Consider the following 25,446-nt stretch of genomic DNA (forward strand, 5'->3'; position numbering starts at 1 on the left):
GTAAACGTTCAAGTATAACAGTACTTGTAATCAAGGCCAAATAGGATACAGCAGGCTTGCAACTCTAAGGTTTAAACAATTATATTATGAGCTCTAAATACATTTAAGTTTTCATACGTTAAGTCCACACCTTAAAACGAAATGGCAATTCATAAGATGCTGGCAATAATTACATGTGTGTGCTACTTTTGGTAGAAAAATTAGCATACCCAACTTTTACTGAATAATAGCATGCATCATTTTTGCACCATAAAGAAAAATACTGTACCTTACAAGCCATACAGACATAAACAAAAACTTTATTTTTTTTTTGGACCTCAATAACCTGAAACACTCCCGTTTCAAAAACCAACCTCTCTCATTCTTCAGCCCTGAAAAGAATAACTTTCATCCCCTGAGAACAAAACGCAGCCTGTCCAGAACCCAAGGAAGTAGAAGGACGCCAGAGAGGACCCTTCAAACCAGGTTCCGCGTTCTCCAGGGTGACATCATTTCACCTGCGCCTCGGCAAAAAGGGAGGGAGCGAGAGAGCGAGGCCAACTGCCGGGCAGTGGGCCGGCGGCTCCGCGAGCTGAGGCCGCGCCTCCCCGCCGCCGCGGGAACAAAGAGCGCCGGGCGGCCGGGCCAAGCCTTCGCCCGACAATCGGGCGCGGCACCGCAGGCTCCCAACGGCCCGCGGCTCGTCCCGCCCTCGCGCTGGAGCCAACGGCCGCGGAGGCCAGTACCTGCGAGGGGAGGCTCCGCCCTGCAGGGCAGCTCCCGCGGCTCCTCGCTGGGCCGCCGCCTCCTATTGTGACTGCTCGCCCAGCCCGCGGCCAGCTCGCCAGATCCGCCGTCCGCGGGCCTCCTCACCCCCGGAACCCCGGCTCCGACTGAGGCGCTGTCACGGCGCTTCCTTCCTCCCGACACCATCACACGGGCCGCACCAGGAAACGACGACTGCACGCCCAGAGATGACAGAGTCGACTAACGCCTCGGAGGTTCCATCCTCTCAGACCCCGCGTCCCAACCGCCCGGGCCTCGGGCCCGTCCCGCAACACCGCACTAGGAGCCCCGCCCCGCCGCACCCCGCCTCTGCGCTCACAGACCACAGCTCACTGCGCGCCGGCGCACTGGCCTCCGCTGCGCGCGCAGGCGACGCCCCTCACCGCTAGGCCGAGAGAAGCGCGGCCCGCCCAGTCCCCTCGCCAGCACAAACCTAGCAAGCCCCGCGCGCCAGACCGCCGGAGCGCTCCTCCCCTTGCCTCTAGGCCCGGCACCGCGCGCCGAGACCCCTTTGTTTCCACCCCGCGGGGGCGGGACGGGGGGAGGGGCGGGGCGCGTCTCGGCGCAAGACTCGGACTAGTTCCGGCAACAAAGCTCGGCGCGCAGCGCCACTGCGCAACCCCGCCCCCGCTGCCCACCGGACAGCAGGGCCCCAGTTCCCCAAAACGTGCAAGTCTTCTCTTCGTAAATTGTTCCTATTGTTCCGTGCCTTCTCCCTACAAAACTCTGCAATCAAACTAACTAACCTCACGTAGTTCTTACAGCAGAAGTGTATTCACGTGGCCCGAAAAGTAGGAATTTTTATTGCAGTAGACAGGTGTCTCTCAATGGAGCAAGAAAACATGTTTGAACCCACCTTGTCCGAGGCTTCGTTAAGCCTGACAGTTGTTCATACCTCGCTGGGGAGGGGAAATAAGGACAAAGAGAAGCCGGCTTGGCTCTTGTCCCGATAATCACGATACAAGAGAGGAAGTAAAAACTTCCATAAAAGCACCATACATACAAGGAAAAAAAATAATAAAGTGGTATCAGTTACAGAGAGGGCCGTCAACAGGACATCATGGAAGTAGTGGGCTTTTTAAAGCAGATAGAAATTAGATGTTTCCCACAAGGATAGTGATCATATTTTAGGGTGGTAGAGTGAAATTATTAAGGACCAGTCAACGGAAAACTCAGGTTCTAGTTCTTTTCGCATTACTTAAACCAGTGTCTCCTTCCTTCTCTGGGCCTCGGCTGCATCTGGCAGAAAATGGGGGAAATCAGACTAAAATGATGTTTCAGGACCTTCTTTCTGGACCTTGTACGTTCTCTTTATGAACAACACTATACGGTAATTATTTGTGTACATTGTCTCCCATATCAGACTGAGCACCCATACTCTTGGCACTGTGTAAACCCAAGGCCCAAGCCTAGTGCCAGAAACACAACAGTAGGTGTTTAGCAACTGCTGAATCAAAGTTCCAGCAATAACATCACAGGCTTTTGTAATTCTAGGACAAAGAGAAGCTGGAATGAGGTATCGGGCCTCTGTGAACATATCCACCCAGATCCATACTCCCATTATGCAACCCAGTTAACCAGCTGGCTCTCTCCCGAAGCAGCCAGTTTGGAGATGATAACGTCTAAACTTTTGTTTTGGTAAAGTATCAACCATACCTTTAAGTATATCCAACGTAACCTATTTCTATCCTGTGGATCCCTCACAAATCCCAATATAGTGAATTCACCTCACATTACAGCTTAAAAAAAAAAAAAAAATCTTCTCTACATAACCAGACCACCCTGAAGCAGCTTTTCCTCCAAGCTTGGATACAGACTATGTGAAGAGAGGGAAAGAGAAGAACATCAGGAAAAGAAATAGAAGTTACCATTTGGGAGCCAACTGTAAGAGGCAGATTCCGCAAGTGCTGAATTCAGCAGCAAAAATCTATTACAGTTCTCCAGCATTCCTCACCTGTAAGCTTCAGCAAATCCCTCTGAGCTTCAGCCAACCTTTTGTGAGGCAAACTTCCTGAAATCTCTCACATGGTTACCAATCTTCACTAATTGGACTCTTAGGGCTTAACCTAGTAAGTCTGTCTAGCTATAACAATGCTGTCACAACTTCTGGCTGGATAGTTTGAAATCTGTACCACAATTTTTTTTTTTTTTTTTAGACAAAGTGCTCTGTCACCCAGGTTGGAGTGCAATGGCTGGATCACATCTCACTGCAGTCTTGAACTCCTGGGCTCAAGCAATCCAGGCTGAATTTTTAATTTTCAGTAGAGACAGGTCTCACTACACTATGTTGCCCAGGTTGGTCTTTAACTCCTGGGCTTAAGCAATCCTCCCACACTGGCCTCCCAAAACACTGGGATTACAGATGTGAGCTACTATGCAAAGCCTCTAATTTCTTTTTTTTTTTTTTTTTTTTGAGACAGAGTTTCACTCTTGTTACCCAGGCTGGATTGCAATGGCGTGATCTTGGCTCACCACACCCTCCGCCTCCCGGGTTCAGGCAATTCTTCTGCCCCAGCCTCCTGAGTCGCTGGGATTACAGGCACGCACCACCATGCCCAGCTAATTTTTTGTATTTTTAGTAGAGACGGGGTTTCACCATGTTGACCAGGATGGTCTCAATCTCTTGACCTCGTGATCCACCCGCCTCGGCCTCCCACAGTGCTGGGATTACAGGCTTCAACCACCACACCTGGCCTCTAATTTATTTCTTAACGAGAAAATCTTAAGCCATGCTAGTAAACACCCAAAGAATAGGCAGGCTTTTAAGGTGGTGGGTCACCTTTGACAACCTAATGTGGCAGGGTTAAAGTTATACCAGAGCAGTCACTTAACTACAGTCCAGCTAAAATTTTATTTGGTGATTGTCTGCAAAGGTGAAAAGTCCCGTTGTAGAACTGTCTTAATAAAACTTTCTGCAATGGTGCAAACATTCTACATCTTCCCCCCTCCTCCCCATCGAAAAAGGCAGCCACTAGCTAGTGACATCTGGCTACTGAGCACTTGAAATGTGGCTAGTCTGACTAATGAATTGTCCAGGATCAGTTTTTAAAGCCACACAGAGCTAAGGGACAGTACAGCATTTATAAGAAAAGAAGGTGCTTTTGGCAAGAGCTTTTTGAGAATTCTGACTCTGAGGCTGTCCTTTAAAAAACTGGTTTTCTTGACAAAAGTGAAAATTGTGAATGACTACTAAAAACTGTTATTCCAGAGGTACCCAAGTCATTTAAGTCGCTTCAATTTTAAAATAAAAATATATCAAAACATTGCTTACCAAATAGGAAAATGCTGAAGTTCCTTCAGATGGTTCTGGTAGTTATTTAATGAGATTGTTTACTCTGGTGTTCTGCCATTGTAATACATGGAAATAACAGCAGCCACTATACAAAAACTGCATAGGATTATAGAACTGACCACCTAGTGAACAAATTCATCCTATTCTTCAATGCTAAATCTCACCCACTTTTCACCTTTTAAAGAATGTGACTCTACAAATTCTTTCTCTCTTTTATACCATCATGTTTTTCCTCTTTGTTGGATTATTTCTAACAGAACACACAAACACACCATTAATTTCTCCCATCTTTAAATCTTTAACTATAATTAATGGTTTCAGGTTTGTGTTTCTCGTTGCCGTTATTCTCCTGTTTAAAAAATATTTCCCTACACTTGGGCCATAAAGACATTTACCTATATTATTTTCTCAGAATTTTTATTATTTTCCCTTTTTCAATGAGAACTACACATCACCTGGAATTGATTTTTTTGTGTCGGTGAGGTGGGAATCAAGTGCCCCCTCCCCCATATGGCCGTCTACTTGACAGAGCATCATATACTGGAAAAGACTATTGCCAACTGCTCTTTTGTTTAAAACCTGTGACCCCATATACATGACTTTGTTTCTGTGTTCAGTAGTCTGTTGCACTGTTCTCTTTATCCCTATGCTGATCCACACCATGGTAATTACTGCAGCTTTATAAGACTTCCTTTATCTGTTACAGCAAGTTGTCCTTCAGAGTAGATTATTTCTGGCTTTTTGGATTTCCATAGGAATTTTAGAATCAGGTTATTTCAAAAGAAGGAAAGAAAAGACAAGGGAAAAGGTGAAATTGCTAGGATTTTCTTGGGGCTGCATTAGGCCTAGAAATGAGTTAACGGATATTGAAAGATTCAATATTGTAAAGATAGCAATCTATAAGCTACTTATTTGAGACTTCAATTCTTTCAGTAATATTTCAGTTTTCTGCAAAGGTCTTGCAAATTTAGTTCTTAAGTTTATTCTAGCTTTTTAATATAATTATTAATCCTAATAGTTTATATCTCACTTCTTTTGAGTTTTCTATACACACAATCCTGTTTATACCCTTATCTATTTGGAAGAAAATACTGACTGTTCCATTTCTTTCTTTCCAACATATACTCATTTTTTTTGTCTTACTGCACCAGCAAGGGCCTCTAGTACAGTGCTAACCAGAGAGCTTTGTTTTATTCCAAACCTCAACTGAAAAACCGTCAACATTTAAGTATGGTGTTTACAGTTTTGTTTTTGTTTTTGTTTTTTAAAGACCCTTTTAGCAAATTAAAGGAGTTATCTACTATTTCAAATATGTTAGAAATTCATCATACATGGGCCAGGCATAGTGGCTCATGCCTGTAATACCAACACTTTGGGAGGCCAAGGTGGGCAGATCACCTGAGGTCAGGAGGCCAACCTGGCCAACATGGTGAAACCCCATCTCTACTAAAACTACAAAAAATTAGCCAGGCATGGTGGCACATGCCTATACTCCTAGGTACTATGGAGGCTGAGGCGGCACAATCGTTTGAACCTAGGAGGCGGAGGTTGTAGTGAGCCAAGATGATGCCATTGCACTCCAGCCTGCGCAACAGAGACTCTCTTTTTAAAAAAAAGAACTTCAAAAATAGATGTTTGATTTTATGAAAAACTTCTGTATCTAACAAGTTAACTATATAACTTTTCTGTTAATGTGAATTTGATTGGTTTGGGGATGTTAAACCAAATTTACACTCCTAATAAACCCATTTTAGGCTTACTATATTGCTCTAAATGGTTGGTTTATTTAGAATTTTTGCATCTGTGTTTTGATTGAGATTAGCTGTAATTTTCCATTTCTGTAATGTCCCTGTCAAGTTTTGTTACAAAGACTTATGCTAGCTTCGGAAAATGAATCAGGGAGTACAGGCTCGCTATCTGTTCTCTAGAAGTGTTTCTTTAAGACTGGTGTTACACCTTCATTAAATGTTTGGGAAAATTTGTTGGTTAGCTACCTGGACTTGGAGTTAAATTTCCTTAGATGTCCTGTTTTCTCTTTATTTCGTACTAAGGCAAAACAACTGTAATCTTAGGATATACATGTAAGAAAGATCTCATTCTGAAATTCACTCTCTGCTTCTAGAAAACCATCTCCCAATCTTGTTAACTTGAAGGGTGCCATTGCTAGAAATACATTTTAAAGCACACTGCATAAACAATAATCATAAACAAATTTCAAGTGCTAGTTAACAGTCTGTCCAATGGCAAATATATAATTTATTTTTGTGACCAGTTTTGCATTTCTAGACTTCAAGGAATATCTAAATAATGATAATCTCAAGGATCTTTTTACAAAAAAGGTGACTGTGGGGTTACGGGCTATCCTTCTTATCCGAACTCTACAAACTTGTATCATAACACCTTAAGGCATTTATCAAATATCTGTTTCCTCCTATTAAACTGTAAGCTCCTCAAGTCTCAGTTCTGCTTTGTTTATATATCACTGACACTGATGTTGGGGGAATAACAGATAACAGAAAATACACAAAATGGAAAGAGGATCATCTCCTATTTTAAGGCATTGAAAGGCATGATTCAAGTTGTCCATAGGGCCAGAAAGGAACCACCTGTCCAAATGCTGAAGAACCATTCACATGTAAGGGAAATGCCAAAGGAGGTGCAGGGTAGAGAATGGCTTACCTGCTGTAAGTTCTGGACCTCTACTAATGAGAAGGCAGTTTCCCATTGGTTAACACTGTCAGGACCGTTCTGCCATCACACCCACTGCCAAGTATCTCGACTGTAATCTCACTCCAACAACCTCAATTTCTATTGCGGAGTTAGTGGCTTCTCCTGTGTATTCTAAAATAGCATTAATCATTCTGCCGTCCAACTTTGTATTTACTTGATACTTCTGCCCAATAAATAGTAAACCTCTTGAAGCCAAGGACTAGGTCTCACCAAATATGGCAAGGGGTTAAGCACACACCATGTGCTTAATAAATAGTTCAATTAATGATATGTAAATATTTCACAGCAGTGGTTGATTCTACGTTTCTCGCTAGGCAAGTTCCCAGGGAGAAATGAAGCATGGGAACAAAGGGCAGTGAAAAGAGATGAAAAGGGATGCAAAAAATAAATTTCAAATTTTTCCCTGAAGCTAGCTTTGCTGTCATCCCTGTTTCCTTTCTTCCTCCAAAACCAGCCAAAAGGACCGAATAAGGTAAGGCTGCACTGGGGGGAAATGTATATTGGCTGAACAGCATTTAGACTACACAGTATCTACAAGCATGCTAAAACTTGATCTACTACTCCAAAACAATCAGCATAAGCAGTTTCCCCCAGAAATGTTAACGCCTGTCAGGTAGAAAAGGTTAATTAGCAGCAGCTGCTGGCTATAGCAGCTAGAGACCACAAGAGGGAGGCAAAAACTCACCCAAATCCAAGTCCACTAGAAGCCTCCCATATAGAGAGCCACTTAACCAGCTTTGGGGTGAAGAGTTGGTCAGATGGCTGTTTCCACAGTGCAGGTGGGAGATGACTTGAACTAAACCATGGCAGCTGGGATGACAGAGGGAAAGTTCATTGCAGTGAAGGTGTGAAGGGGCTAAAGCAGGCGGACAGTGAAAAGCCATTGGCCAGGAAGAAGTTCAAGAGGGAAAAATGAAGAAACCTAAGTGCCTAGGACAGCCAAGTCAGAAACAGAAAAATAGAGACCCATACCAATCAGAAGTGGAGGGCCAAGGGCACAGATAAAGCATGCACTGCACGTCATAGCATATGCAACCTCTAGAACAGGGTAAACAGGCAGGAGGAGCTGACTGGGAGGCAAGAGGCATCCACTGTATGGCCTGCTGTAATCTATACTCTTTGAAGCCAAGCTCTTGCTCATTCTGTTCCAGGGGACAGACAGCACCTTGGGTTTGACTGTAGTTGCTTCAGAAGCTTCATCTCAGGGGCAATCATATTCTGGTACTACATACAGTTCTTACCAAATCCAATGGAGACTCAGAGCACAAAAAACAGTTTGCCATATACAGATCTAGGTTCTTCTTTTCAACAAAGCCAATCCCCTTTGTTAGGAAGGAACCATCTATTTTTTAATCCTGTATTACATTTAGGTTGTTCTTAGTGTTTTGCTATCACAAAGATATTGTGAATATTCTTGTACATACATATAGTTTGGCATGCATTTGAAAATGCATCCATAAAAGTACAATTCTAGAAGTAGAATTGCTGGTTCAAACAGTATGTGACTTTTCTTAATTTTTCAAGATATACTGCTATACTGCCTCCTAAAAGGCAGCATCAATTTTTTTTTAATTTTTTGAAGCAGGGTCTCACTCTGTTGCCCTGATTGGAGTGCAGTGTCATGATCACGGCTCACTGCAGCCTTGAACTCCTGCGGCTCAAGTGATCCTCCCACGTCAGCACCAAGTAGCTGGGACTACAGGCATACGCCACCACAACAGACTAATATTTGTATTTTTTTTTTTTTTTTGGTAGATACAGGGTTTTGCCACGTTGCCAAGGCTGGCAATTTTTATTCAAAGCAAAGCTAACTGATTGTAGTTTAGAGTTGACCCTGGAGGGGAATCAGCAGTTTTCAGGGTATTCCCTGAGGAAAGATAGGCTGGCCGTTTGGACAGCAGTAAGCCAAGCATCAGGGAGAGAGAAGCCCTAAAGCAGCACTTGGACCAGTATATTTTCAGTGCAGCCATATTTCTTATGCAGCTTTAAGTTCTCTTTGTTCTAATGCCCTTCTGTGAAATCCTTTATTAAATATTAATAGTCTAGGAACTAGGCCCAAACTATAGTCTTACTAAATACAATAGCCTAGGAACTAGGCCTAAACTTGAGCCAAATCGATACCAGTGAGAACAGCTTTGCACAGCTGGTGACCAATGGGCCATGGGTCAAAGGACCGGCTGGAAGGACAAGCAGTTTACCTAGGAAATCCCAGAAATACTGAAATACCTGGAGAGGAAAGCCAGACAAACTGTTCAACTGCAGTTAAGAAGAGCAAGGGCTCAAATCGTTAAGAGCTGGACATTAATGGAAAATGTGATCCCAAAAGCTAGTGAAATAAAAACCTAAAGTTATACTTACATAAGTGCTTCAAGAAAATAAATGATGGGATAAGCACATAGGTGTGGTGGCTCACCCCTGTAATACCAGCACTTTTGGGAGGCAGAGGGGAGCGGATCAATTGAGGTCAGGAGTTGGAGATCAGCCTAGCCAACATGGTGAAACCCTGTCTCTACTAAAAATACAAAAATTAGCCAGGTGTGGTGGTGAACGCTGGGGTAAACCCAGCTACTTACGAAGCTGAAGCAGGAGAATTGATTGAACCTGGGAGGCAGAGAGGTTGTAGTGAGCCAAGATCATACCACTGTACTATAGCAAGAGTGACACAGTGAGACTGTCAAGAAAGAGGAGCAGGACAGGATAGGGATGGGGAGGGAGAGGAGCATGGGGAAGGGGAGGGGGAGAAAGAGAAGCATAGACAGCTAACTACTTTAGTTCTGGGAAGGACAATGAAGAGAAGTCCATGAAAACAGACATGCAAATCAGAGTGTTAAGTTTGAGATGCAAAAAACATTTAAATGTTGCAGACCAGACTGCCTGAAAGTCTTACTATTTCCATTAAGCTCAATGAGGAACACACTTTTCTCTAGGGAATTCTGGTGGAGCTCAATTACCTGCACAGTCAATAACTTGCTCTAGATGACACACCCTGCTATAGAAGTCTAACATCCTGCATTCACGAAATGTGACCAGCTCACTAAAACTGCCAGTGTTTCCACTGATGATAGTTTTAGAATCCTGCCTAACGCGAGTAGTTTCACGGTACATCTCCACAAACCCTGCAACCTCCTGCCCGTGCCACATACTATTGCCTTCCAGATATTATCCAAGGAAAAGAAGAAAATATGTGGGCAGATTTCTAATTTGTACTACAAAACAAATCATAACATTAAATAAATAATAAATTTTAAAAAGGCAGGACAACTCTTTGTAAATATAAAATTTAGCTTTCACAGGAAGCTTATTTATCTTCCCCTGGCTTGCTTATAACCTGTTGCAATAGTGTCTTGTTAATAAAACAAAATAAACTTAGCAGGTAATGACATTTTAAAGGCCAACAAAGTAATCTCTAATGACAATAATCTCAAAAATATCTATCATTACATGGTATCCCTAATCAGATATTTCAGAATAAAGCAAAGTGAGAATCTACTGAAAGACACAGTGGGCCACATAATCATATACTAAATCAATTCCAGGTAGATAAGAAAGGATAATATAAAATTAACAAAACTTTTAGAAAATGCAGGTAAGTAGCTGAACGGAGACAGATTTCCTAAATCTAAAGGCAATGAAACACTATAAAATAACATATCAATAGATTTGTTCCTCAAATTATTATTATTTCTAAATTTTGAAAAGGAGTCTTTGCCCTGTCGCCCAGGCTGGAGTGCTGTGGCATGATCTCGGCTCCCTGCAACCTCTGCCTCCTGGGTTCAAGCGATTCTCCTGCCTTAGCCTTCCATGTAGCTGGGATTACAGGCGCCCACCACCATCCCTGGCTAACTTCTGTGCTATGAGAATCCATGCCACCAGGAACAAAGGGAAAGCTATGAAACCTGCTGGCAGATCTACAACATGGAAATGGCTGGTAAGATCAACTTCTTGATGCAAAAGAATCAGACAGATCCGAGGCAGGAATGCTAAGGTCTGTAGGTAAGATATCCCGTGTGAAAACCCCCAACCAGTTTTTGTCTCCGTCTCTTTTCTTTCTACAATCCCATTTTCTATTACTGTTCTCTACAATTAAACTCAATCACGTTTCCAAGAAGGCCTCCACACATAAAAACAATCCCATTAGTCAGCAATGGACCCTCTCTTTTATCAAGTAAAGGAAGAAACTGGGTCTGAAAGTAGTCTAGGAGTAGAACGGTGTTTCCCAGGGGCTGGAGGAGGAGGCAATGAGGAGTTATTATGGGTAGAGTTTCAGTTTAGGAAGATGAAAAAAAAAATTCTGGAAATGGATAGCGGTGGTGCACAAAAAGGTGAATGTACTATATGTACTTAATGCTACTGAACTGTACACCTAAATGGTTAAGATGGTACATTTTATGTTATGTATATTTTACTACAGTAAAAAAGTTTTGAAAGTCAAAAAAAGCAATTTATGTAATAGGCGAAAATATATGTAAATCATGTCTAATAAAGGGTTAATATCCAGAATATATAACTCCTAGAACTGAATGGGGAAAAAAAAAACCTGATTAAAAAATAGCAAAGGGATGTATAAATCAAAACCACTATCTCACACTCATTAGGATAGTTACTATATTTAAAAAAAAAAAAAAAAAGAAAATAACAAGTGTTGGCGAGGAGAAACTGGAATCTTTATGCATTTTTGGTGGCAATGTAAAGTGGTACAGCTGCTATGAAAAACAGTATGACAGTTCCTCACAAAATAAAAAACTGAATTACCATATGATCTAGCAATTTCACTTCTGGATGTATATACCAAAAAGAACTGAAAGCAGAGTCTTTGAAGAGATACTTGTGTCTATCAATAGATGAATGAACAAACTATGATGTATATTACAACAAATTTTTCTTTTTGGGAAGGAGTCTTGTGCCATCACCCAGGCTGGAATGCAATGGTGTAATCTTGGGTCACTACAATCGCTGCCACCCAGGTTCAAGTGATTCTCCTGCCTCAGTCTCCTAAGCAGCTGGGACTACAGGTGCCTGCCACCACAACAGACTAATTTTTGTATTTTTTAGTGGAGACGGGGTTTCGCCATGTTAGCTAGGCTGGTCTCGAACTCTTGACTTCAAGTGAACCACCCACGTCAGGCTCCCAAAATGCTGGGATTACAAGTGTGAGCCACCACGCCCAGCTTTTCTTTATTATTCAGTCTTATAAAGAAAGGAAATTCTGGCATATGTTACAATATGGATAAACCTTGAGGACCTGCTGACTGAAATAAGCCAATTACAAAATGACAAATAATGTATGATTGTACTTGTATGAGGTACCTACAGCAGCCGAATTCAGAGAGACAAAGTACAAGGGTGGTCTTTTTAAAAAATATGTTGTATTATGCCATTCCTTTGCTTAAAACCCTCCACTGGCTTCTCAAAAAAGCAGAATGAAATCTATACCTTCCCTGGCTGACAAAGAACTACATGGGCTGGCCCATGCCCACCTCTCCAACCTCATATCATTCCCACTCCACGTCCACACTGCTTGCAATTATCAGCCTTCTGTTTCTCTTGTCTTTCTGGCTTTAGGGATCTTGTGCTAGCTGTACTATTTTCCTGAAATGTTCTTTCCATGGCCATGATTTTCACCTGCATTGTTACTTCCTATCATTCAGATCTTTGCCTCAGTGTCATGTTCTTAGAGGGCATCTTCAACACCTAATAGAGAGCAGCTTACTATCCAATTACTTGCACAACATGAACCTTAAAATGATCATGTGATATGGTTTGGGTATTTGTCCCCTACAAATCTCATGTTGTATATGTAATCCCCAGTGTTGGAGATGGGACCTCGTGGGAGGTATCTGGATCTTGGGGATAGATCTCTTACGAATGGCTTAGCACCATCCCCTTGAAGAAGAGCAAGCTCTCGCTCTGGTAGTCCAGGAAAGACCTGGTTGTTTAAAAGAGCATGCCAATGACTGGGCATGGTGGCTAGTGTCTGTAATCCCAGCACTTTGGGAGGCCAAGGTGGGTAGATCACCTGAGTTAGGAGTTCGAGACCAGCCTGACCAACATGATGACACCTCGGCTCTGCTAAAAATACAAAAATCCGGGCTGGGCGTGGTGGCTCACGCCTGTAATCCCAGTACTTTGGGAGGCCAAGGTGGGTGGATCACCTGAGGTTGGGAGTTCGAAACCAGCCTGACCAACATGGAGAAACTCGTCTCTACTAAAAATACAAAATTAGCTGGGTGTGGTGGTGCATGCCTGTAGTACCAGCTACTCAGGAGGCTGAGACAGAAGACCAAGATAACACCATTACACTCCAGCCTGGACAACAAGAGCGATACTCCGTCTCCAAAAAAAAAAAAAAAATTAGCCGGTCCTGGTGGTGGATACCAGTAATTCCAGCTACTAGGGAGAACTGAAACAGGAGAATCACTTAAACCCAGGAGGCGGAGGTTGCAGTGGGCCGAGATTGCGCCACTGCACTCCAGCTTCAGGGACAAAACAAGACTCCATCTCAAAAACAAAACAAACAAAAAGCATGGCATCTCCCCACAACTCTCTCTTTCCCTCTATCACCATGTGACATCACCTCTTTTCCCTTTGCCTTCTACCATAATTGTAAGCTTCCTGAGGCCTCACCAGAAACCGACGTGGCACCATGCTTTGTGTAAAATCTGCAGAACTGCAAGCCAATTAAACTTCTTTATAAAATTTCCCAGCCTCAGGTATTTCTTTATAGCAATACAAGAATAGACTAACACAATCATGCTCAGTGAGAGAAGCCAGACACAAAAGGCTATATTTTGAGATTCCATTTTATGAAATGTACAGAACAGGCAAATTCATATACAGAAAGATCAATAGTTGCTGGGATGGGGGGAGGCAAGAAATAATGAGAAGCAAGAAATAATGATGTGTTTCCGTTTGTTTGTGTCATCTATGATTTATTTCAGCAGTGTTTTGTAGTTCTCCTTGTAGAGGTCTTTCACCTCTTAGGCTGGCTAGGCTGGTCTTGAACTCCTGGCCTCAAGTGATCCGCCTGTCTCGGCCTCCCAAACTGCTGGGATTACAAGCATGAGCGACCACACCCGGCCACTTTTACCACTTTTTTAGATGCATAAACACTGCTTAATTTTTACTAATCTAGTTCCTATCTTAAACTAGGCTACGTTTTTCTACCAAGGTATAATCAAGGAACTTGATTTTACAAGGATGAAAAACATTTCATAGAAATATGGTAAGAAAAAAATCTGCTAATACTGAAATTCCAGTTGTTATTTCTCTGGAGAGAAACTGAATAGACTGCTGTGTTTGTTTTTACAATAAATATGTATTTAAAAAAAATTTTTTTGAGGCAGGGTCCATCACCCAAGCTGGAGTGCAGTGGCTTGATCTCAGTGCAACCTCAAATAATCCTCCCACCTCAGCATCCTGAGTAGCTAGGACCCCAGGTGTGTACCACTAGGCTAATTTTTCTATTTTTTGTACATACAGGGTTTTACCATGTTGCCCAGTCTGGTCAGCTGGTCTCGAACTCTTGAGCTCAAGTGATCCACTCGCTTTGGCCTCCCAAAGTGCTGGGATTACAGGCATAAGCCACTGCGCCTGGCCAACAATCAGTGTGTAATTTTTAAAAACTAAAAAGAGGGCTGGGCGCAGTGGCTCATGCCTGTAATCCTAGCACTCTGGGAAGCCCACCTTGGCTTATGTGCAATTGAGAGCAGGAGTCTTTTCTTGACAAGAATTCCTTATAGTAGGCTTCGTTCATTTGTCTTGGGAAAAAAGCACCAATCTAGCTTGTATATAAGTAATCCCATGCATATTGCCTTCAGGGAAGATGGAAAATGTACTACACGTTCAATACCCCTTATCTAAAATGCTTGGGACAAGAAGTGTTTAGGAATTTGGATTTTTTTTTTTCAGATTTTAGAATATTTGTGTTATATACTGGTTGAGCATCCCAAATCTGAAAATCCAAAATGTTCCAGTGAGCACTTCCTTTGAGCGTAAAATCTGCACTCAGAAAGTTTCCATTTTGATAGCATTACAGATTTCGGATTTTAGTCAAGAAAAGACTCCTGCTCTGAATTGCACATAAGCAGTTTAGGAGGAACTCCCCTATTTTCCTTTCTCAAATGACCATCCTTCCTGGCAATGTATTGAGAACTCTGAAAAAGTATATAATCTGAGGCTACAATTAATTCACCTCAACTGAAGGAATAGTCTTATCAAACTCTTCAATATTTTATCTCATTTCAGTATCTAGGTGAAACATGAATACAGGTGGCACATGCCTGTATTCCCAGCTACTTGGGAAGACTGAGGAGGGAAAATCCCTTGAACCTGCGGGCAGAGGTTGCAGTGAGCCGAAATTGCGCCACTGTACCTAAGCCTGGGTGACAAAGTGAGACCCTGTCTCAAAAAACAAAAACAAAATGCACAGAATTCTGAGCCTGACACACAGTGGGGATGACTTGGAAGACAAGCCTGCAGTAACTGATAGTCATTAATTAGAATAAAGGCCTGAGGGCAAAAAAAATAAACTACAAGCAAAGACTGTTGCCAATGGTTTAGTTCCACTGTGACTTTCCAAGGCCTTCTCCACTTGCAGATATATTTCTCTGAGGATGTCATAGTTGAATGGGTGAAGTTAAAATGGAAATAGCTTTCTTCAGATAGCAGAGTACAGACTCAAGCTAGGCAGCTTGGGTTGAAATCTGGTGTACTAATCTGTGATCTTGGGTAAATATTTAACCTATGCCTCAGATTCCTCACTGATAAAACTGGAATAATGCAGTCCCTACTTCAAAGGGTGTTGTGACTACCCAGTTAAGAGGACATTCTTCTCCCAGTTCTTCTATACCCCCTTCCCCACTTTCTTTTTCTTTACAACGCAAGTGATCAGTTAACAATATCTTTATTGTCTTGTCTCTCCCCACTCACAGAAAGCAAGCTCCGTAAGAGCAAAGACTTCTGTCTGTTTTGTTCAATGCAGTGTCCCCCAATACCTAGAACATTGCTCTGTATGTAGTAGCTACTCAAATGTTTGCTACCTAGAAATTATGGAACGAATGTAAAAATAATGCTGGAGGGCGATTTAATAATTAACATCAGAGCTGAAATCAGATTATTCCAGCACTCTAGACTGTAAACCAATACATAACAGGAGAGAAACTTTAAGCTGGAGAACAACAGATCAAGCCAAGGACTTTGGGACTGGCCACCAACTCCAAGGCTGTAAAGGGGATGTCCAACAAATACATTGGCCTCATACTCCTTGCCTAAACATGGTTCCATCCCCAGTCACACATGGATTAATTAAAAGTGAGGAAATTTATAAGAAAAATCATCTTTTCTTCCCCAATCTGAGAAATACACCATGTCTGAAAGGTAAGGAAAGACAACAAGCAACGAATCAACACGTTTCAATGTGCTCAGAATACTTAAGCAAGTATTTTATATGACTTGCATTTGATATAGAAGATCTGGTCTAGCCCTAGCACTGTGGGTTACCCCTGAACAAGTAATTTCTCCCCTGGTGGTCACAGCTCCGAAGTTAATTTTTTTAAAAAGCAGGATGGGGACAGGCACGGTGGCTCATGCCTGTAATCCCAGCACTTTGGGAGGCCAAGGCGGACAGATCACCTGAGGTCAGGAGTTTGAGACCAGCCTGACTAACATGGAGAAACCCCATCTCTACGAAAAATACAAAATTAGCCAGGTGTGGTCCACATGCCTATAATCCCAGCTAGTTGGGAGACTGAGGCAGGAGAATTGCTTGAACCCGGAAGGCGGAGGTTGCGGTGAGCTGAGATCGCCAACATTGCACCCCAGCCTGGGCAACAAGAGCGAAACTCCATCTCAACAACAAATAAATAAATAAAAAGGAGGTTGGCCTAAATGTGCTCTATGATCCCTTTAATTCTGAGTGAGACTATATGAGGAGGTGGGGAAGGAAGAGTGATTAAGTGTGCAGCAGGCAACAGGTTCGCTTTAGTCTTTGCAGAACCAATACCCACATGTTATAGAAAGAAGTCAGGGAGCTGTTGTAAATGTAGACATCTGATTTTTAAATATGATATCCACCCAATCTCCTCCCCAGAATGACGTCTGAGGATCCTGTTGAAACTACAATCTGGCTAGGTGTGGTGGCTCATGCCTGTAATCTGAACACTTACCCGAGTTGGGCAGATCACTTGAGGCCAGGAGTTCAAGGCCAGCCCGGCCAACATGGTGAAACCCCATTCCTACTAAAAATACAAAAATTAGGTGGGAATGGTGGTGAGCACCTGTAGTCCCAGCTACTTGGGAGGCTGAGGCACAACAATCACTTGAACCCAGAGGCAAACGCTGCAGTGAGTCGAGATCTCACCACTGCAATCCAGCCTCGGCAACAGAGGGAGACTCTGTCTCAAAATACATAAACAAACAAACAAATAAAAATACAAAAAATTATCTGGGCATGGTGGCACACGCCTATAATCCCAGCTACTCAGGAGGCTGAGGCATAAGAATCGTTTGAACCTGGGAGGCAGAGGTTGTAGTGTGCCAAACTTGCGCCACTGCACTCCAGCCTGAGCAACAAAAGGAAACTCAGTCTCCCCACCCCACCCCCCACAAAAAAGAAAGGCTATAGTCTGTAAGTTTTCTTTTATCCACTGCACTTACTATAAAATGCTATATTAGAATCTTTATCTGTTTTGTATCTGGCTGTATTCCCTAAATTCCTAGACACATAGTTACCAATCAAAAAGTATTATTTGCTGACTCAATGAGTTGAGTAAATTCTAAATACATAGTCAAGAGAGCCAAATCCAGTTTCTCCATTTCCACTTAGGAAATAATCAGTATATACATGGTAGATAAGAAGAAAGGCGAGTAGTTTCAGATAGTTCTTTAATCTGCTGATCTCCTGTTCCTTAATAATCTCCCTTAAACTTCTCTTCCCTTTTTTCCCCTGTATTTCTGGAAAAATCTCATGTCTCTAAAGCACAAAATCAGCTATAGAAAGATTAATAAATTAGGGAGGAAAAAAAAAAAAAAATTTTAAGGGGAGATAGGAAGTACCTGGCAAAGTTAGACAGAAAGCTTATCGTTAGAATCCAAGGTCTGGAGACAACCCGGAGGGCAGTTTGGCTTCTATACCATAAAGGAACAAACGGATAGTAGCATAATACACTTAGCAAAAGAAAAAAAATTTAACCCAAAAGCACCTTCATAATTATGAACGACAATCACTTGTAACAGTAACCTAAAATGATTTTGCCTTCTCCCTCTATCATCACTCTTAATTTCAAATGCTCATTTCTAAAATCTGTATACAAAATTTTACGTAGCCAACTACATGCATATTCTAGAAGTCTCTTTCAGTGGCTTGCCTTTGAAAGAAGTTAAAAGTGAAACTCATGCCTCTTGATTGGTACAATAATAAAGGAGACTCTGGAATGCTATAAGCTACCACTCTCTCTCTAAACAGAGTAAAATCAATCTGAGCAAAGCTCACAAAGACAGAGAGACCAACAAACAGAACAAAGTAAGCCATTTGGAAAATCCCAATGATCAACCAGCTTCTTGATCTAGCTCCAACACAATGAGAGAGGAGGATCTGATCAAAACAGCAGAAAAAAAAAAAACTGCTTAGATTGGTCTGCACTGGAAACTACCAAGGGAGTGACAGATTCCTACATATAACACACAGGAAATGGGAGGAAAGCCACTGGAAACTGATGGTGAAAAAGACTAAATTTAAGTCCATCCAGATTGGCAGCCAGATGTTCCAAACGCCAAGCCCACAGAAATATTTACTGCAAGGGCTGGGCCATCAAGGGTACTGATGAGTATTGGAAAGTCCCTAGAGACCAGGTTTCTTTAGAGATAAAAAGAACAAAAGCAAAAAACAACACAATGAAATGACCACCAATAGTCTGGACAGAATTTAAAATATATAGATACCAGGTCCAAAGTGAACTTCTTGTGTAGGAACCAGACAAATTTAATTGACAATTCCTAACTTTTAAATTGGCCTTTGTAAACAGAGCAAAAAAAAATCTTTCTGAAGGTAAAGTATAAGAAGAAAACATAATTTAATGCAATTAATGCCAAAAGTGAACCAAAATATAATGTCCAAGATATTTCCAACATGTGTTGCTGAGCTAGCTATCAACTTTTGAAACACACGTTTATATATTAAGATAATCCATCCAGGCTGTGCAGAAGAGGAAGCACCATGACAAGGACAGAGGCATAGGTAGGAAAGCAGAGTGTTGATCAAATGTCCAACCCACCTCAGGTTGAGGAATTATCTCTAGGTTTTCTGGAGCAGTCTAATAATTTGACACACAAACCAGCAAGGTCCTCTGCATCTCAACATTGTGTCCCCCAAATTACACTTTTCTTGCCCTAAGCCCAGAGTTATACAAGATAATCCAGCAATGTAAGGGTGGCATGCATTTTCACCATGGTAGATATCAACACGAACCTCACCTTGTCACTGTCATCATGACAAATGTGGTCGTGATGGATGGACTGGCACTGAAAAGAAGCACCAACACTACCTACAAGAAAAAGGGAGGAAAAGTTAAGATGCAGTAATTCCTTACATTTAAACTGCTTTACCAATTAAAAGTGCTTTTATATCCATGATCTCATCTAATCCTCAACAATACTCGTAAATAGACAGAGTGGGGATTATTATTCATGCATTTTAATAGAAGAAAACAAAACATAGAGAGGCTGACCCACACAAAGTAGTAGTTAGAGAGTGGCAGGTCTAAACTCCGATATTCAAACCCCTAAATCCCCTTCCTTCTACTAGACTGAGTGGTCTGCTTTCAAAGTAAGAGCAAGTAAGTCTTGATCTGTCACCCAAGCTGGGAGTTCAAAGGCATGATCTCGGCTCACTACAACCTCTGCCTCTTGGAGTAGCTGGTATAACAGGCGCCTGCCACCACATCCAGCGAATTTTTTTTTTTTAGTAGAGATGGGGTTTCGCCATGTTGGCCAGGCTGGTCTCGAACTCTTGACCTCAGGTGATTCACCCACCTTGGCCTCCCAAAGTGCTGGGATTACAGGTGTGAGCCACTGCGCCAAGCCAGGATACTTTTAAAGTATGTCAATCTCCACATACTTTGTGGAGAATAGACTGGGAATGAGGTGAAGTTCACAGGGAAAGAGTGGAATTAAGGAGACCAGGAACTAAGGATACTCCACAAAGTATGTGGGCAATGACATATTTTAAAAGTATCCTTTCATAACCTTCAAAAGGATAATTTCAAGAATTATCCTTTTAAAGGTTAAGACAGATCATGTCATCACTCCTCTGAAAACCTTCGTTTCTTCTTTCACTTAAAAATCCAAAGTCTTTACTTGGTCTACTACTTTGTATGACTACTCTGTACCTTTCCGATTATACTTCCTGCCACTTCTCCTTTCCTAATAGGAAACTAAAACACAGTAAACACACATAGCAAATTATCATATTAGTATGTAATATACTTAAAATATCACCAAATAATACCCTTACAGATTGAGCATTTCTAATCTGAAAATTCAAACTCTGGAACTTTTTGGTTCTGACATGCTGTCACCAAGTATAAAATTCCAAACCTGACCTCCTATAACAGATCACAGCCAAAGCTTTGTTTCATGCACAACATTATTTAAAATATATATATATATATATATATGTTTTGAGACGAAGTTTCGCTGTTGTTGCCCAGCTGGAGTGCAATGGCACTGTGATCTCAGCTCACTGTAACCTCTGCCTCCCAAGTGCAATCAATTCTCCTGCCTCAGTCTCCAGGGTAGCTGGGATTACAGGCATGTGCCACTACATCCAGCTAATTTCTGTTTTTAGTAGAGACAGGGTTTCTCCATGTTGGTCAGGCTGGTCTTGAACTCCTGACCTCAGGTGATCCACCCGCCTCAGCCTCCCAAGGTGCTGGGATTACAGGTGTGAGCCACTGCGCCCAGCCTATTTAAAATAGGATATAAAATTACCTTTAGGCTATGTGTATATGGTATATATGAAACATAAATCGTTTCATGTTTAGACTTGGATCCCATTCCCAAAGTATTATCTACGTATATGCAAATATACCAAAATACGAAAAAATTCAAAATCCAAAACATTTCTGTTCCTGAGCATTTTGAATAAGAGATACTCAACCTGTAACAAGTCTTTGTGTGTAGTAACGAGGCCTTTGTAATGGCCAGGCCCATTCAGAAGTTACATTTCCCTTTGTTGGCAATACAGCATGCTTTTCAAAATGTTTTATCCAGAATACCTAATATGTGGCCAGGCGCAGTGGTTCACGACTGTAATCCCAGCACTTCGAGAGGCCAAGGTGCGCTGACCACTTGAGTTCAGGAGTTTGGAGACCAGCCTGGCCAACATGATAAAACCCCATCTCTACCAAAAACTACAAAACTTAGCCAGGACTGGTGGTGCACAACTGTAGTCCCAGCTACTCAGGAGGCTGGGGTGGGATAATCACTTGAACCCAGGAGGTGGAAGTTGCAGTTGAGCCAGGACTGAACCATTGCACTCTAGTCTGGGCGACAAGAATGAGACTCCATCTCCAAAAGAAAATAAAATAAAATGCTACATTTTTGTTGATTATATACTAACAGTGACAGGTAGATTTCTTTTTTAAAAATCTAGCCCCAGGAACCTTGCCTGTACTTTTTTAAGTAATTGTCAATGCAGTGACTGTCCAAAAGAGACACACAGTAAAGTCTAATTTTTTGGTTCTCCCATTTACTGTTCTTTCAGAACTCTTTCCCTTTCAGGCTAGCAAAACTAATTTTTAGGTGTCTTAGTTTATAGAGAACATTAAAATATGTTAAGCCTTAACCAATACTTGCTCCAGAAGTAGCTCAATTCTGAAATCTGATCTCTCTGGGTCTTAACAGCATCACTGGCAGGCTAACTGCATTACAACTGCTACTGGAATACCAGGGTTTACGGCATGGCCGCAAATAAATGTGCTAAGAGGATTCTGAGTCTACTCCAAAGATTCAAGCATCACCCAACTGGAAAAACCCAGCTTTACTTAACTCATCTATTCTCAATGTTTTAAACTTTTAGATTTTTCTACATGAACTTACAACAGAACAGACTGCATTGTTTTTTAGAAATCTTACTTAAAACTTACAGGACAAATTACTGGCTCTATTAGACAGTACAATTTAAGATACTATTACTGTTGGGAAGATGTTAACTAACATGAGGCAAAAGACTGTGAGGATCATCTGCTTATTTACTATTACAGTAAGTGCTTATTGATAGTTCCAGATATGTAGAGCAGAAAATTCTATGTCAGAATCGGATTTGTTTTGTTTTTAGACAACCTTAGTGAGACATAATTTAAATGTTACACAATTCATCTATTATTTGAAGTATACAATTCAATTTTTTTTTCAGTGTATTCACAAAGCTATGCAATCATCATCACAATTTTAGGACATTTTCACCACCCACATTTATCTATTCCCTGAACCACTGACAACCACTACTTCAATTTCTATGTATTTGCCTATTCGGGACATTTCATATTAACAAAATCATAAAATATGTGGTCTTTGTAATCAGGTTCATTCACCTACCATAATGTTTGCAAGGTTCATCCACATTGAGGCGTGTACCAATTCACTACTTCAATTTCTGTGTATCTGCCTATTCTGGACATTTCATATAAACAAAATCATAAAACGTGGTCTTTGCAATCGGGTTCATTCATCTACCATAATGTTTGCAAGGTTCATCCACATTGAAGTGTGTACCAATTCATTCCTTTCTATGACTAAATAATATTCCAGTATATGGATATAACACATTTTGTTTCACTTTGGGATATTATGACTAATGCTGTTTTGACATCCATTTACAAGTTTTTGTGTGAACGTTTATCTTCATTCTTCTTGCTGGGTCATTCGATCTCTCTATTCAACTTTTTGAAATGCCAAACTGTTTTCCAAACTGACTGAATCATTTAAAATTCTACCAGCAATATATTACAGTTTCTCTGGCATTTTTTGAGTAGAATGAACTTTGGAGTCAGACTTCAATACAATTCAGGAATTTACAGACTATGTGAACTTAGGCAAGTCACTTAACAAATTATATGCCTTCCTCCTCTAAAAAATAAGAATAACATTATCTATCTACTTACATATAGTTAATTCATAGATCTGTTCTGAGAGATATTAAAGTTAGATGTATGAAAAAGCTCACAGCACAGTGCCTGGCACACAGCAATTCAAGAAATGGTACTATAATGAACACTTCTATTCACATCAAGCCTGTGATTTGCCTGTGAGACATTCCCTAAATCCTTAATTTTTTTTTTTTTTTTTTTTTTTTTTTTGCTAGAACTGTTTCATCACCTTCTATTCCCTTTTTTTTGAGACAGAGTTTTGCTCTTGTTGCCCAAGCTGAAGTGCAATGGCACAATAATGGCTCGCTGCAACCTCCGCCTCCCAGGATCAAGCAATTCTCCCGACCCAGCCTCCCCAGTAGCTGGGATTACAGGCATGCACCACCACGCCTGGCTAATTTTGTATTTTAAGTAGAGACAGGGTTTCTCCATGTTGGTCAGGCTGGTCTCAAACTCCTGACCTCAGGTGACCCGCCTGCCTCGGTCTCCCAAAGTGCTGGGATTACAGGTGTGAGCCACTGCACCCAGCCATATCACCTTCATTTTTTGAGGGGGAAGAGGAGGAGGTTACACATCTGTCTCTCCAGCCAGGAGAGAGGTCAGGTTTGACACTGAGTCTTACTCTGTAACCCAGGCTGGAATGCAGTGGCACAATCACAGCCGACTGCAGCCTTAAATCAATCTTCCAACCTTAGCCTCTCGAGTAGCTGGGACTACAAGTGTGTGCTACCAGGCTCAGCTAATTTTCTATTTTTTGCAGAGATGGGGTCTCCCTATGTTGCCCAGGCTGGTCTCCAACTCCTGGGCTCAAGAGATCATCCCGTCGTTTCCCAAAGTGCTGGGATTACAGGTGTGAGCCACCGTGTCCAGCCAAAGGTGTTGCTTTTTATCAGACCTTCAAATTAATTCAGTCAAATTGTAGATCCAATACTCTAAAACAAGCTTGTCCGACCTACGGCCATGGGCCGCATTAGGCCCAGCAAGGCTTTGAATGCAGCCCAACACAAATTCGTAAACTTTTTTAAAACATTAGGAGACTTTTTTTTTTGCAATTTTTTTTTTTTTTTTTTAGCTTATCAGCTATCGTTAGCGTTGGCATGTTTTATGTGTGCCCCAAGACAATTCTTCTTCCAATGTGGCCCAGGGAAGCCAAATGATTGGACAACTCTGCCCTAAAATATTCAAGATTCCTCCCTCCATACCTCATCCCAACACACACTTACAAGCAGCAAGAGTTTCAGTACATTCAGTGTTTTTGTCTACAATAGCAAAGCTTTCACAGTGCTGAATGAAAGACCTAGATAGGTTAGCACCCTCAGGCACTTACTTATACGAAGCTAAAGAGGGAGTGGGATGACAATGCTATTTCTAACTGGAAGAAATAATCTCCCTCTCACCTAGTTTAAGAGGTAAGAGACTTGACATCTTCCCCTGCTTGGAAAAAGATGTCCTCTCTCCTCTCACTGCCTTAAAGAGCCAGAGGCCTAAAGAAGGCAAACAATACATGGGGCAAAAAATTTTACAACATGGACATTAGAGCTTAAGAACTATTATCCACGATTTCTCTCAGCCTGGAGTACTGCTACACACACATTTATATTAAATACTCTCTACTCTCACTAACTAGAAGAGGTTAAAATAAGCCTCAGGGGCCATCTCATATTATCTTACTTCAAATCTATGCAGAACAGAGCTATGCATGAAAAGCAATGGGGGGGATGGGAGGGGACTATAGAATTCAAATAAACAAGAAGTGATTTTTTGAAATAGAACACAAAAATTATATTCCAGCTAATTCTAACATCACAAGAAGTGATTTTTAAGAGAGAATATGAAAATTCTATTCAAGCCAATTCTAACAACATCACTGGCAAGGAAAACATTTTACTTCCTAATAGTATATTTAGGCCTAGATGTGAGATGTGAAAAAGAAAAGGATTTTGCAGTAAGACAGGCTAGAGTCTTAATCCTTATCCTTCCATTCATGAGCTGTGAGACCTTAGATCTTGAACAAGTGACCCTCGTTTTTTTTTCCTTACCTGCAAAGAGGTATGACACTTATGACACGAGGTTGTTGCGAAGCATCTAAGATGTAAAGAACACAGCACCGTGACACAAAAAAAGGGTTAATAAGTGATTATTCTTTTATCAATAGAAAATAGCCAGGTACAGTGGCTCAGGTTTGTAATCCCAGCACTTTGGGAAGCTGAGGTGGGAGGATCCCTAGAGGTCAAGAGTGCAAGACTAGCCTGACCAACATGGCAAAACCCCATCTCTACTAAAAATACAAAAATTAGCCGGGCATGGTGGCACACACCTGTAGTCCCAGCTACCAGAGAATTGCTTGAACCTGGGAGGTGGTGGCTGTAGTGAGCTGAAACCATACCACTGCACTCCAGCCTAAGAGGCAGAGTGAGACTCTATCTCAAAAAAAAAACAACAACAATAACTTAAAAATGCTAACAGTACCAACCAATCTCCTTTCTCTTTTTCTTTTTTTTCCTTTTTTTTTTTTTT

The 25,446-nt window shown here is 41.6% G+C and overlaps 1 protein-coding gene across 11 annotated transcripts in view; it reads right to left on the reverse strand.

Moving 5' to 3' along the window:
• RNF38 (ring finger protein 38) overlaps nt 1-25,446 on the reverse strand; it is a 128,947-nt gene that overhangs the window by 58,140 nt on the left and 45,361 nt on the right. For 5 of the 11 annotated variants that reach the window (XM_017543168.2, XM_017543170.2, XM_017543169.2 and 2 more), the window contains exon 2: nt 19,256-19,326. In XM_017543168.2, coding sequence (XP_017398657.1) covers nt 19,256-19,326 — 71 coding nt within the window. Of the gene's footprint in view, nt 1-725; nt 1,071-1,198; nt 1,345-19,255; nt 19,327-25,446 lie in introns of those variants that run through there. The other 6 variants (XM_017543179.2, XM_017543174.2, XM_017543181.1 and 3 more) reach the window with 5 other exon arrangements.

Source organism: Cebus imitator, unplaced genomic scaffold, assembly GCF_001604975.1.
Source record: "Cebus imitator isolate Cc_AM_T3 unplaced genomic scaffold, Cebus_imitator-1.0 Scaffold149, whole genome shotgun sequence".
NCBI classification, from domain to species: Eukaryota; Metazoa; Chordata; class Mammalia; order Primates; family Cebidae; genus Cebus; species Cebus imitator.